This window comes from Narcine bancroftii, chromosome 7 (assembly GCF_036971445.1).
Source record: "Narcine bancroftii isolate sNarBan1 chromosome 7, sNarBan1.hap1, whole genome shotgun sequence".
Classification (NCBI taxonomy): Eukaryota; Metazoa; Chordata; class Chondrichthyes; order Torpediniformes; family Narcinidae; genus Narcine; species Narcine bancroftii.
The window spans coordinates 13252796-13267546 of record NC_091475.1 but is presented as its reverse complement, the minus strand read 5'-3'; the positions used below and the strand labels follow the sequence as shown (position 1 = coordinate 13267546).

Here is a 14751-nt window from a genome sequence, read left to right as displayed (position 1 = left end):
TGGAACCCTTTCACCAGCACCTGAAGCAGGCTCTGTGAGCGCATCTCACAGGCCCACAGAGGTTGGACACACTGCCCTGGGGGATGCTGGAAATATGGACCGCTCCAAAAGTGGACTTGCAGGGTTTGTCAGCTGAGCTGCTTTGTGGCACGCCCCTGTTAGTTCCGGCCAACATTCCATCCCAGCCCATCGGTGGCGATTCCACGGCATCGGAAGAACGCCAATGCTTGCGCCACCATCTGGGGGCATTGGCCGCAGTCCCAGCCACAAGACATGACTTACCACCCACTCATGTCCCGGCAGATTTCGATTCAGCACCTTTTGTGTTTGTCCGCTACCTGACACAGGGGACACAGCTACAGCATCCCTACATCAGACTGTACAAAGTGCTAAAAAACAATGAGTCCACCCTGCTGTTGGACATTGGGGGCAAATATAAGCTGTATATAAGGGACCGGCTCAAACCCACCCACAAGGACAATGACGAGCCAGTGCACTTCCACCGTCATGTTGCCATAGATCCCCCCCCCCCCAAAAATAAGCCTCAAACTCAGACTATCGTACCGGGGGACAATTCTGGGGTTGGGGAGTACTGTAGCAGCAGCTGGGGAGGGGGCCTCACATATGAATCATCCCTGTAATGCTGGTCGATCATGAGTCCCAGTGGCCCGCGCTGAGATGGCGCTGGAGATCCCCTCCACCTCGGAGACAAAGCCACAAGCAGAGAAACACTTCGGGAGTGTTATGACGTCACTTCTGGTTTTGGAATGGCCGAACGGAAGTGACTTTAAAAAGTGGTCTAAAGAGAGATATAAACAGTTCTTGGCCGGTTACAACGTGAGTCAGTGTTTTCCTTTGCAGCTCTGCCTTAAAAGGCACTACACATTGGTATATTTCTATTTGAGGATGGTGTGCGATTTGGAAGGCAGTGGTGTTTGGATGGGATTGATGCAATTGCACTTCTTAGTGGTACAAATCGTGATCTGCAATGTTCTATCAGAATAATGGGCGAATAAAGCACAGTGAAATTTATTGATGGTGGATCGATCACCATTCAAGGGGGCTGATTATCAAAGAAGGGGTAGAGCTTCCTGATAGTTGGAGCCACATTCATCAGGGAAAGTGGAAGATTCTCTGATGTATTCTCTGCAGATGGAAAAACTTTGGGGTGTTGGAAGATGAATCATTGCAGAATTCCCAGCCTCTGACCAGCTCTTGGAGTCACAGGAGTTAGGAGACTGGTCCAATTGAATGCTGAGTCAAATGTGATCTCCAAGACATTAATGTTGAGCGTAACAATGAAGTCATTGATGTTAAAATCAGAGTCAATCTTGTTGAAGAGCGATCTTGCCCAGCATTTCTTGTCACTTATCAGGTGGTTGTCATGGACAAGATGGTCTAAAGTGATTGCTTCTCTCCTGCATGACTATGAACCCATAAGATAAGAATTACTCACATTATACCTCACCCATGTCCTCTGGCTCTCAGAATAGATTTTCTCTTTGGCCTCTACTGGTCCCTGGAGAACCTCTTTATCTTTATTTGTCACAAAATATCTAGCACAGTGAGCAGGATTCTCTGCAAACCCATCAGGGAGAGTGGGGCTTTTGCATTCCATGCTGCTGGCTTTTGCTTTCCTCTTTACGATTGCCTGCGTTCCACGTCCGAGACGCCGTGCTCTCTCCTGGGATGAGCATGGTGCGGTACCACCTCTTGGCTTCTCTAATGGCCTGGAGGACCCTGTGCTTGGATTTCTTGCAGAGGGCCAGGTCTCCTGACTTGAATTCCTCAAGGCTGGCCCTCAGCAACGAGCCACCTTCCTAGTTTATTCATGGTTGCCGATTGTCCTTTGGCATTTTCCGTAATCTTGGCTGTCAGTGAATCATCCTCTCTTTATCCGCCTGATTTATTTTAAGTATGCCTTTACACCTCCTATCATCCTGGGAGCTCTGCCCTTACTTTCAATTTTCAATACTTGCCTCATACTTTCTTTTGTTTTCTTTGTCCAGACCTTGATATCCTTTGACATCGAGGATCCCTTGGATTTACTATCTTTATTTTCCACCCTAATTGGAACATTTATTCAAAAGTCTATATGATACGCACTTGTCCAATGTAAACCCACTTGCAAGTATTTTTCCCAGTCTACCTGTCTTTAAATTGGGTTTTTTCCACAAGCTTGCCAGCTTCTCATGTTCCAGTCCTAGCTCCTGTTGCTGAACTGTAGAATTATAGAACTGAATTCTCTCTCTCTCTCACTCAGAGAAAAACCACATGACCCTCTTAGAGGGCCTGGTTCTGCCTTATGAATCATCCATCTCTTGAATGTTTGCCACCAGCACAATCACAATCAAAATCGATGCATATCTGGCAGTGCCTGTGTACTGCAGTGGCTTTGAGGAGTTGCAGTCTCCTGGGGTAAAGCAGACTGGCGCAGGGCATCAGAAATGGGGAGAACTGCTCCCCCCCCCGAGAAGGAGTAGAGGAGATGACCCGAAGGATGGTGACCATGATGGCAGACCAGCGAGGGGCTCTGCAACAGAAGGACATACACAGGCAGTGATCTATTTGCGACTTGCAGGTGAGGAACCCACACATGCCGCAGGCTATGGCGACTTGAGGTCAAAGGAGTCACAACAGGCAGTGGTCTTCTGGAGACTGGCTCATGGGAACCAGGTATCAGAACCGGGATTTGAGAGAGTACTGTGATGGATTATGCTATATTTTATATCTTATATAGATATGTTTTAAAAGAAGATAAATTATGGCAGGTTTTTTAGTGTAGGTCACATACAAACTCTTCAGAACAGATCTCATTTGAAATGCCAGAGCTCTGCTCAAGCCAGACAGTCCAGGCTCCGGGTGCCTTTGCACAAACTTTGAAGAATGCCTATAAGGACTTCACAAGTAGGTGTTAATTGGACATGCTGTGGAGTAATGGATTATTGTTTTGGAAAGCAACAGATGAACAAACTCGGAAGATTAGGTCTGGAGCTGCAGACTGTCTGAGTGCAGTTGGCTTTTCTAAGAGGGTCATGTGGTTTTTCTCTGAGTGAGAGAGAATACAGTTCTACAGTTCAGCAGCAGCAGCTGGGACTAGAACAGGACAAGCTGGCAAACTTGTGGAAAACCCCCATTTTGAAGACAGGTTGTGGGTTCTTAGTTCAGCCTGGTCAAAGTCCTTGTGGTCCATACAAGAGGAGATGGCTGGCTGTCTGATGTTTCACTTGAAATAAGGGAAACAAAAAAGGAACTTTATGGTGACCTGAAAGAAAGAGGTTATCATCTGCAAAACCCTGATGAGGCAAGTTTCTTTGGCAAGACACTGAAGTGGCTGATCAGAAGGAATCAGTTGTGGGTGTCCAATGAGCAAGAACTGACAACTGACAAGAATTTTCCTGAATGGTAACCATTTACCTTTCAAGCACCAAAGCCTGGTGAAATTCATGAATGTTAAATTCTGTGCACAGTATAAGAATTGCCTGATACCAGTGAACTTGGAGGTGTGAGAAGTGAGATTGGACTGTGAATTAAAGAACTTTTTTGAACTTACACACACATTACGTACACCTGCGCTTAGAATTAGAAGGGGATTAAGTTAGGTTAAGTTAATAGTAATAAGTTAAAGTTTGATCCTGTTTTAAAAATAATTAAAAGCAACCTTTGTTTAAGTAGCCATTTGTCTTTGTGAATTTCTATTGCTACTGGGTTTTGGAGTCCTCTGGGCTCATAACAGTACTGAGAGCAAGAAGGGCTCCCAAAGGGCCCTTGGCAATGAAGGCTTCCTCATCAAGTCGGAGGTTTGGATCTGGGCTCAGGTTGCCGATGGTTTTACTGAACTGGAGTCTTGTGCGGCTGCAGAGGTTGTGGGAGCACTGGAGGAGAATACACAGACACTCAGTGATTCTGAGGGCACTCTCTTTTGCCTCTCTTTCTCTGACTGTAAGGGACACCGGACAATGCAAATGATGAACTTTTATCTGCCTTACAGTAGACTAAAGGCAATTTGCGTAATGTTACTTTTTTTATTACATGACAATAAATACTATCTGATCTGATCTGAGAGTTAAACTTTAGTTCATTTAGCTTGCTGTACAGGCTCTCACACAGTTCCCTCCACTCCCACTTCCCCTAGTTACTCTCTGCTATCTCCATTACTGTCTTGCCTTGGTTCTCCTGCCAGGGACATTGGGACCACCCAAAAATCTATGCTCAGAGAAGAGCACTAGCAAATATTGACCAACAAAATCACAATTGAGTAGTAGAGAACAATAAAGAAAAAGCACAAAGCATGCAGGCAGTATCCGATAAGATCAAACCACAAATTCATCTGAAATAAAATCAGAAAATGTTGGAAACATGCAGAAGGTCAGAGAGCATTTGAGACAGAGAAGCAGAATTAACTTTTCAGGTTAAGGACCCTTTTTCATAACTGTGAAATAAAAACAAGTTAGTTTTTGATGTATGCAAAATGAGGAAGGAAAAGGCAAAGAAAATATCTCTGACTGGGTGAGGCTAGGGTTGGAGTGGGGATAAGTTGAAGTATTAATGCTGATCATGTCAGGTGATGGGTTAATGGGGTGATTTGAGAGAAAAGCTGTTAGATGAGGGTGGCAAGAAGTGAGAATACAGACTAATGTAGAGAGAACAATTGAGTTAATATTGCAGAAGGATGGCTTCCAGCTCTGATTACCGACTGATTTAAGTAGAGAAAGCTAGTTACCTAATGTTGTAGCATTTGATAATGTATTCGGAAGGTTAGAATGTGGTCTGATAGAAGATGATGAGCACATTATAATGGTACAGGAGGTCACAGTTGGATAGGTCAGAGGGGGGACTAAAATGACAGGCATCAGGGAGCTTTGATCTACATGGTTGGATGGGTCATTTAAATGGCACAGCTGCCATGCTAATGGCGGCACTTGGTATGTATTTATCACAGGATGAGCCATGTGCTGGGGTGTAACTAATTTCACTAAAGTGTCTATACTAATTTAAGGACCTTATTCTGATACTCTAATAAACATTTTTTTTAAATTTCTGGCATGTCTTTAAGAGGCCTGATCATATGCAATGTTTCAACTTGATATGGGTATATAACATGTTGGAAATTCTCAGCAGGTCAGACAACATCAGTGGAAAGAAAAGCTGAGTTGAACAGAATGATCTCACAAAGGACTGTCAATCTCTTTCTGCAGATACTGCCTGGGCTGCAGATCATTTCCAGTGCTTTCTGTTATTTCTTTCCACAGTTTGTTGATATTTATGGCATAAGTTTGTGTTACTTGCCTGCCATCATGTATCTTTGCTCACCTGTTAATGCCTTTCTGTTGAAAGTAGACTTGTATCCACATCAGAGTTCACTGTTCCTCACTCGTCGGCCACGCTGTCAGAGGAATGAGATCTGTCCCATTCAATTAATGCATATGGCCAAAACAAGAGTTCTTGTGTGCACAGTTTCAGCTTGAGTCATAGGCATTGTTTGACCAGTCAATTGAACAGTAGAGTAAGTTATTGTTATATTTCTTTTAATAGTAGGGTGGCACAGCTAGTGTAGCAGTTAACGCAACACTATTACAGTACCTGTAACCCAGGTTCAAATCTGGCGTTGTTTGCAAGGAGTTTGTATGTTCTCCCTGGATTTCCTCTCGGTGCTCCAGTTTCCTCCCTCCCTTCAAAACGTACGAGGATCGCAGGCTTATTGAAGTTTTTGGGTGGCACAATTGCATTAGCCAGAATGGCCTATAACTGTGTTGTATACCTACATTAAAAAAAAATAATTCAGATGCTTCTTATTTCAGGCACAACCCTTGATGTGAAACCCCTGGGGCATCATGGTGACTGTTAAACGAGTTCTAACATTATTTAGCATATCATTAGGTAAGTAATCTGTCCATAGAGGGCAATTTTATAAAACACAGTAGCAATTAAATATATTCCTAATCATCCTTTAAAACATTTCTCTCCCTTGCTCTTGTGCTGTAGGTTTAAAAGGTTCCAAAGCATTATGTAAATAGGTACGGCTTCAGGAGTGACTGAATTGTGTCATCTTCTCTCTTCTCCCCCCCACATCTCCAACATGAGAGAGGAACCCTATGTCACCAAGTTAAAGTCTGTCCATTCTGAGTTTTGCAAGGAGGAAGCTTCCTCCAAATAATGTTTGGGGAGACTGAAGTGATTTACTTTGTCCCACCACAGCTTCCATCTCCATCTGTTAATGCTGAGCTAGATTGTTTGAGACCTTATTGCCATGTTTGAATGCAGGATGAGATTTTAATCACAAACAAATGTAATTCCAATTCTTTTCACCTCTGTGATAGCATATCATTCAGCCTTTACCCTTTGTTCAATTTGACCGTTGCAGAAATTCTCATCCATGTCTGTGCTACCTCTTTGCAATTCTAGTTGGTTCATCTTCCCTACTCCATAAGCCAACTTTAGATATTCCTGCCTCAATTCTATTGGACTGTTCACCAAAGACCTAATTTCTCCTTTATCTTTATTCACTCCACTCATTCATGAAACATCTACTTGCCCATGTCTTCGCATGGGTATGGACAGACAGCTATGGCTACCATTTTGCAATAGTGCTGAAGCTCCCTTCTGTATCCACCTCTGCTCTTCCTTCAATCTCTTACTGATTTGTGTCTTTTTTTGCTGTAATTTAAGTATTGAAATTGATTCTCCATGGCCTTGACCCTCCCTATCTTTGCAACAAATTCCACTACAAGAAATATGTGCTCCTCCAATTCTAGACTCTCGCACATCCTTGATTGTAATTGTCTGACGCAAATAATGAGCACTTTAGACTATAAGACATAGGAGCAGAAATGGGCTATTCAGCCCATTGAGTCTGCGCCGCCATTTTATCTTGAGCTGATCCATTTTCCCACTCAGCCGTACAGCACAGCCTTCTCCCCATTACCCAGCCACCTTCCCATTTTGATGGAATATCTGGAAATGTTTCCATAAATGTTACAGTCCTCATGAATGTACCTTTGAAGTTCTAATGCATTGACTTGTTTTATTTAATAACAGCTTATGATGCATCTTAAATATTCTTTTCCTTCCATTGCCGTTTGACCTGCTGAGTTCCTCCAGCAAATTGATTTTTGCTCCAGATTCCAGCATCCGAAGTCTCTCATGTGTCTTAAATATTTTACAACCCTGAAAGAGTTATGATTACAGGCTTATGTGTCGTTAGTTCCCAGTGATTCATCACTTAGTTCTGAGTGTACACTGGTGTGGTGGAAATCTTACCTGATGCTGGAAACTGATGTTAAATAAGCCTTGACTGCCCCAATCTGCTTTAAAGGGGTTATAGGGCCATGGCACTCAACTGTACTGACTTGATTATGCAGTTAAGATCCTTGGCATAGGCAATGAACACAAAGGTAACACTGGGACATCAGAGGTCATCATCCATGGAGAAGAGGCAGCTTTGCTCTGTAACTGACTGTGATTTATACTGGAAACCATGTGGTGGTGATCGGGAAATTGGGGAGGGCGCAGATCAGTCTGCAATAAAACATTAACAATGTAGAGTTTGGCACCACAATGAAAGTAATTCACACTCAGATGTAAAATCCACCTCAAAATTTAAACCACAGCACAAAAGACACAAATCAGTAAGTTACTGAAGGAAGAGCAAAGGACTGGATAAAGATTATTGTGTGCAGTTTTGGTCACCTAACCACAAGAAAGATATCAATAAGCTTGAAAGAGTGCAGAGAAGATTTTGTTGCCGGGACATCAGGAACTGAGTTACAGGGAAAGATGAAACAGGTGATGACTTTATTCCCTGGAGCACAGAAGAATAAGGGGAGATTTAATAGAGGTATTTAAAATTATGAGGGGTAAAGACAGAGTAAATGCAACTAGGTTTTTTCCCTCTGGTTAGGTGAGACAGAGGACATGGGTTAAGGGTGAAAGGGGGAATATTGGGGGAACTTCTTCACATAGAGAATAGTGGGGGCTGTGGAATGAGCTGCCAGCTAATGCAGTGCTGAATGCAGCCTCAAATTTAACCTTTACAAAAACATTTGGACAGGTACATGGATGGGATGGGATGGGTTGGAGGGCTATGGACAGGATGTAGGTCAGTGGGACCAGGCAGAATAATAGTTCGACACAGACTAGAAGGGCCGAATTGCCTGTTTTCTGTGCTGTAATGTTCTATGCTTCTATGATTCTAAAGGAAGGTGCTTAGCTATTATTGCAGAATTGTAGCCATAGGTGTCAATCCACACCCATCCAAAGACATGGGCACGCCAGCTATCTTTTAGTGAATTAGGAGGTATCCATTCTTCTGGCATCGTGAAAGCAGAGAAAACACTAATACATGCTCTCTTTGATTGTGCATTGATGTTATGTTACACAGATAAGCTGGATAAAGCCACATGCTAGCTCTTCTTACCTCTACAAACCTCCAGAAGAAAACATTCTTTCTATTCTTTCATTGGTAAGCATCTCCAACAGTGCATCACATCCCTGAGAAACTTCACTTTTAAATTTAAATTCATTGACAGCACTGTGGAAGTCAATTCCAGCTGTTAAAACCCATGCCACCCAATTAATGTAGCCACACAGTATGTTTTTGAATTGTGGGATGAAACTGGAGCACATAGGGGAAAACCCATGCACGTCATGGGAGAACATTTAAACTCCTTATAGATAGCACTGGAATTCTCTTGTTATGTCCCAGCCATAAAACATGAACCTTTGCATTCTCTGACACAGAGTTGAGAGTATTCCCAGTCGAGATACATGGCCTGAATCATTCAGATTCTCCGAACCTCATTTCCCTTTCATCACTTGCCTCTCCCTGGAGACAACATGAGAGGATGCAGGGTAAAGCAGCAATCTGTGATCTCCCTCCATCAAGTGCTAAAACACCATCCTGTTATTTACAGGGACTGAGATGATATGCTTCGCATTCTGGAATTCACCCGTCTCTTCGCCCTTCACTTTCTCTGCTAAGCAAGTACTTCTCAAATGGATTAATGATCTGAATTGGTACACGCAGTGCTCTTTCCTCATTTTATCATTTTAAAATTTGGACATATAGAGGCCAGGCAGCCCAATTACAACCAATTGACCTACATCCTCCAGTATGTTTTGAACAGCGGGAAGAAACTGGAGCACCCAGAGGAAACCCATACAGAAATGGGGAGAATGTACAAACTCCTGACAGAAAGCACTGGATTTGAACACCAGTCATTGGCATTGTAACAGCACTGAGCTAACCACAATGCTAAAGGCACTTCCCCCTCCAACCATGCCACCCCTTTATGATAACCATGCCGCGGTTTAGTTGAGTAAAGTCTCAAAATAGGAGGAAAAAAGTATACGGGTTTTCAACAGGTTATTTGCTGTCACATTGAACTTTTGTTTTATTATTATTATTTTATTATTATGGACCTGCTGTCCATAAGTATAAGTTGACTGGATAGCATACAAAACAAAACTTTTCATTGTATCTTAATACATGTGACAATCCATAATACAATTCAATTAATTCGCTCTGTTAGGTAAGGACCAACTGTGACATGGTCCTGTTATGTGACCGAGATCAATGGTTCTCAACCTTTTTCTTTCCACTCACATACCACTTTAAGTATTCCCTATGCCATAGGTGCTCTGTGATTAGTAAGGGATTGCTTAAGGTGGTATGTGGGGGGAAAGAAAAAGTTTGAAAGCCACTGTTTTAATTGTACCTCATTGACTCATTATGTGCATGGTTTCTTAACTCCAAAAGACAATTTTTCTCAAGCAAAATATTTCAGTAACTATTGGGTCTAGAGCAGTGATTCTCAACCTTCCCTTCCCACTCACATCCCACCTTAAGTAATCCCTTACTAATCACAGATTGAGAACCACTGACCTAAATTTTTGAGGATTTACACTGTCATCACTACAGAAGTAAAGGTTTGGAGTTTGTAACACCAACTGGATTGATAACATTGAGCTTTGAGTCATTCTTTTCAGGTCTGGGCTGAGCTTGGATTGGTGCAGATGTCACCCGATACTCCTGTACAATAAACAAACCTCTGACCTTGGGTGCTTGAATATATATTGTTTGCTTACAAAGTCGGCAATGATACATCCCAGATTTCACAGGAGACACACAGTAGTGGAGTGCAGCTTCGTTAGATTGTCATTGTCTTTGAAGTCTCTATTATATGAAATCCAGATGCTGTGGAAAATTTGAGTGCAGTACTGATGTTATATACTTGAAAGGCAGGAGGACTGTCAATGCCAAGTTTATTCCATGCTTCAAGCCTCATTGTGTAACTTTACTCAATGGAACTTTTGAATAAAATCAACTATTTATCTTTTAGGTGTGTGTTTATCTACTATAATCAAAGAAGGTCCAAAAAATGCCTTTGCTTTGCTTCACTCTGATGCCTCATTTAACTGCACAGTCTCATTACCTTGGAATGTGATCATCTGGATAATGGACACAACACCAGTACTTACTATTGTGAAAAGCGGACCGATCATTACAAATCCTCAGTATGGGCAACGGAACTACACAACTGTGAACGATTTTACTTCTGAACTTCTCATCTCATCGGTCACCAAGGAAAACAATATGACGGTGAAGTGCAGCATCCAAACCGACGGAATTCAACAGGCATTTTTGTTCGTACAGGGTCAGTATACATCTTGGGTTAAAACTGAACAATTATAGTCAAAATATGGAATCTGAGACTGCTTTCTGTTGAGCAGAGAATTAATAATCTATTCAACCTTCTTTTAACAATTAAATTGTGAAGGGTTTCAACAGGAAAGATAGGGAGGGGACCAAGATAAAAATTCTCGTGAGAGGATAGGAATAAGTTCATTATCATCTGACTGCACATATACAACCAGATGTAGAAATGTTTCTCTGGACCATGGTGCACAGACATACACACACAAAATACACAGCATATAATGCACACACGCGCACACACATAAAATTTATCTATAAATATTTCGGGATGATTTACTCAGTTACAGGATACTGTTCATCAATCTCACACCTGTGGGAAAATGTTATTTCCCAGCCTGGCAACCCTGATTTTGAAGCTCCTATACCTCCTTCTTGATGGTACTGGGTCAAAGACAACACTGTGTGCGGGATGGAAAGGGTCCTCAATCATTCATGATGAAAATCACCCTTTTAGTGCAGATCAGCATTTGGTCAGAAAGACACATCTTGAAAAGGTGTCGGGAGCAGATTTGAAGGTAATTTTGAAAAGGGAATTGGAGAAATACTTAAAAAAACAGCAATTGCAGGATATGGAGAAATGAAAAGCTCAGAGGGGGACAGAGATTTTTTCAAAGTAACAGTTAGGAAAAGTGCTTAATGATACTACAGAAAACTGAAAACGCAGTGGAATTTGGAGATCAAACAGCATTGGTAGGAGAGAAACGGGGTTCGTGTTTGAGAACAATATTCTTTCATGAAATTAGATGTGAACAAAATTACAACATGGTACAAGAATACTGTAGCCAGGTAGAGGGGCGATGATTGGACAATTCCCCTTTCAATCAAGTAAGTGGCTGAAATTAACGTTATATTTATTTTCAACATGTTTTCTGGAGGAACCATAGAACAGTACCACAGTACATTGAGCAAGCTTTCAGCCATAGTTTCTGTGACGACCAAATCAACCTTATCCCATCTGCCTGCACATGATCCTTCACCCTCCGTTCCCTGGATGTTCATGTGCCTCTGTGGTAGTTTCTGTGTTCCACCTTCCAGTCTTTAATGGATGGAAGGAACAATGGGGTAGAATACTGGCAAAGTGTTTTTAGCTGACCCGAGGCTTGTGGAAGTTGAGAAAATGACAGAGGAAAGGAAACAATAAAGAAACAAGCAAAGAAACAAAAGATAGCTTCAAAGATAGTGAGACGATAAAAGCAGTGTATCTGAAAAGTTAGTAAAGGCTATAAATGTCCAGTTTTGATGAAATGCTGCTCTACTGGGTGTTTGCTGCATTTTTTTTTCCTTTTGTATTCTATTCTAGTTCTTTCCCTTTTTTCCTAAGGACTAGGAATCGGGTACTTGGATGCTCAAGGTTGCTCAGTCATTTTATTGTTCATGGCTGATCTGCTGTTAACCAACAGAAAACAACACTAAACTGGAACTCAAAATGGCTATGCTTACGATTGCCGATTTAAAAGTAATTTTGTAACATTATATGAGACCTTAAAAAATATTTTCTCTTCTGTCAACTCAGTGATAATCTCTAATGAAGCTTTAATTCTTTCATTCTTCACCCTTTATAAAATATTTTGATCTCTGCTTCAAGTCCACACTGCATTCAACATTGTTTGTGTCACAATGGTTTAAAGACGCATGTCAATAGAAGCTTGACACCAGGTATTTTAGCTCCCTTTTTTTAACAAAACATTTATTTCAACATAAAACAAGCTATACTCACAACTACATCTAATAAACTATTTACATTAAAAGCAAAAAAAAAATGTGCAATAGCCAGTAAAGCAATTCTGCCCCTCTGTTACATACAATTTACATTTTCAAATCAAAATTCCGTTGATACTATCTACGATGCACTTGATCCTCTGGGGGGCCCACCATTCCTGGAATTCAGACACTGTCCCCTCGGATCCTGCATGCTCCCACTCTAATGACACACAGGCCCAGACGTAAACCCCGAAAGATGGGCAGGCAGTCGGCATGCCCCTGACCCTCGACTCCCTGCCGCCTCGACCCGTGAATGGCCAGTTTGGAGATCCTCTGAGTGCCCAGTCCCCTTCCGCACCAGATCACCGTAAATCAGGAGTGTGGGGCTGAAGTGTCGACTTCGTGCATGGTGACCAATCACAGTCTAAATGGGAGTTGATGATCAAACCATTCTTTCATCAAATAGGATCAGAAGATTTGAGCAGGGGATGTGGAAGATTAGGTGAGGTTATAAAAACAATATGAATCATCAAAAAAATTGCATCATTACTGTTTCTGAGCTCATTTACTGGCAATCCTTTCCAATCTCATCTTTGATTTGCTTTTCATCTTGTGTAGTTTGATTATGAGTATGGTCAGTTCTATTCACAGTCTTCAGGCACATAGAAATGTTTTTTTTTCCTCTTTATCTTGTTTCGCCCTTTTAATTTGCCCCTACGTGGAGCGTCACAAAACATCCATTGCCCAGGGGAATGGAAAACAAAGCAGTTCTATTTATGTTTCTAATAGCAGCTTGCATTTTCATGTATAATTTTTGATGCAGTTAGATGGTTTAAAATGCTCTGCAGAAAGATTATCGAGCAGGCAAACACTGAATTGTGCAAGGGAACATAAAGCTTAAAGAAGTAGAACTTGCACTGAACCGTTTTACTTAAAAATTGGATGTTGTGCCCACAGATTTTAGATCCCAGTCTCACATTATTCCACCTTACCTGGAGTAGGCTTTGCCAATGCTCATTTCTGGGTGAAATGTAATTACTGGGAAAATAGGACATTTAGGTATACGATCCATGGATGCACCCCTGATGGGTACATGCCTGGTAATGTTACTACACGAGCAGTCGGCATTTCTGCTAATGAAGGCATAAATTGGAGCTCAAAGCTCCAGATTGTGATAGTTGTAGAATACTTGGAACTTGGAGATCACCACTTTTCTTGTTATTTAATGGACATTTTGCTGGGATTGTGTTGCTTCAGAATTAATTTCAGGCTTCACAAATTTCTTCCGAATTCACAGTGTGGTGTAGATAATAAATATTTATAGTTATCCTTGTGCAAAAAAGTGACATTGTTGTTTCATAGTCTACAAAATAATTTAATCTGCAGGAAGATAATGTTCCCGTGCACCTGAGCTCATCAAGTCCTCTCAAATCCCCATTAAAACCCCTTCTCACCATAAACCCCGATTCCTTTGTTGTCATACACATAAATACAGAAATTTGTCAATTTTTGCTTGCTAAAAGGCCTGCACCCCACCAATGAGAAAAAGAGAAGCAAAACAGAGTCCTTTCGAAGACCTCGTGTCCGTGGATTCCCCTCCTACACATCCGCAGCCTCTGCACCACACTGAGCTCCTGATTTTCAGCCTCCAAAACTGCTCGCCATTAGCATTGTGACAAATCACTATACTGAAGTCTTCATCATAGACTATCTATGCTCTCTATCCCTATTTTTTTAATTAGGAGGGCAGAAAGGCACCTCTTCTGTTGGAGAGGTTCATAGATGGTATTCTGATGACATCTCTCTGTTCATCAGTAACAACCAGCATCTCTGGAGAACTGTGAGCTGCATGTGACTTGCACTAACATCATTAAGTATCCCCATCAACTGGTCATGATCTCTGTTCCCTCTCAGCTCGCGCACACACGCATTTTGGAACCTGTGCACAAAGGAAAGGAATATGTGCACAGAAGGTTAGTTAAAATAAGGTAGTAATTAATAATTATACATATTGAAAATAATCTCTTGGCTAACTGTTTCTGTTAACTAGTTAGTTGGGTTTTCAAATAACACATTTGCACATCACTAAATTACGTCACCTCATTAAAAAACAAGAACCATTCATTGATGTTTTATTTCCTGGAACAACAAACTGAACCAAGCAGTTCAAAATATAAAATAAAATCTTAACTAAATATTTTACTTCATAGAACACAATCATACTTGTATTATATTAAAATATGCCAATACAGTTTTATTAGCCATGAGAGATAGGCTGTACCAAAATTATTTTGAAACAATTTCAAGTTTACATTTCCACAAGCATTCAGTGC

The 14751-nt window shown here is 41.5% G+C and overlaps 1 protein-coding gene across 13 annotated transcripts in view; it reads left to right on the top strand.

The window, feature by feature from the left end:
- LOC138738523 (immunoglobulin superfamily member 5-like) overlaps positions 1-14751 on the top strand; it is a 166342-nt gene that overhangs the window by 37997 nt on the left and 113594 nt on the right. For all 13 annotated transcript variants that reach the window (XM_069888877.1, XM_069888876.1, XM_069888882.1 and 10 more), the window contains 2 exons: positions 5802-5880; positions 10341-10655. In XM_069888877.1, the coding sequence (XP_069744978.1) occupies positions 5835-5880; positions 10341-10655 (361 nt within the window). In that variant the 5' untranslated portion in view covers positions 5802-5834. The remainder of the gene's footprint in view (positions 1-5801; positions 5881-10340; positions 10656-14751) is intronic.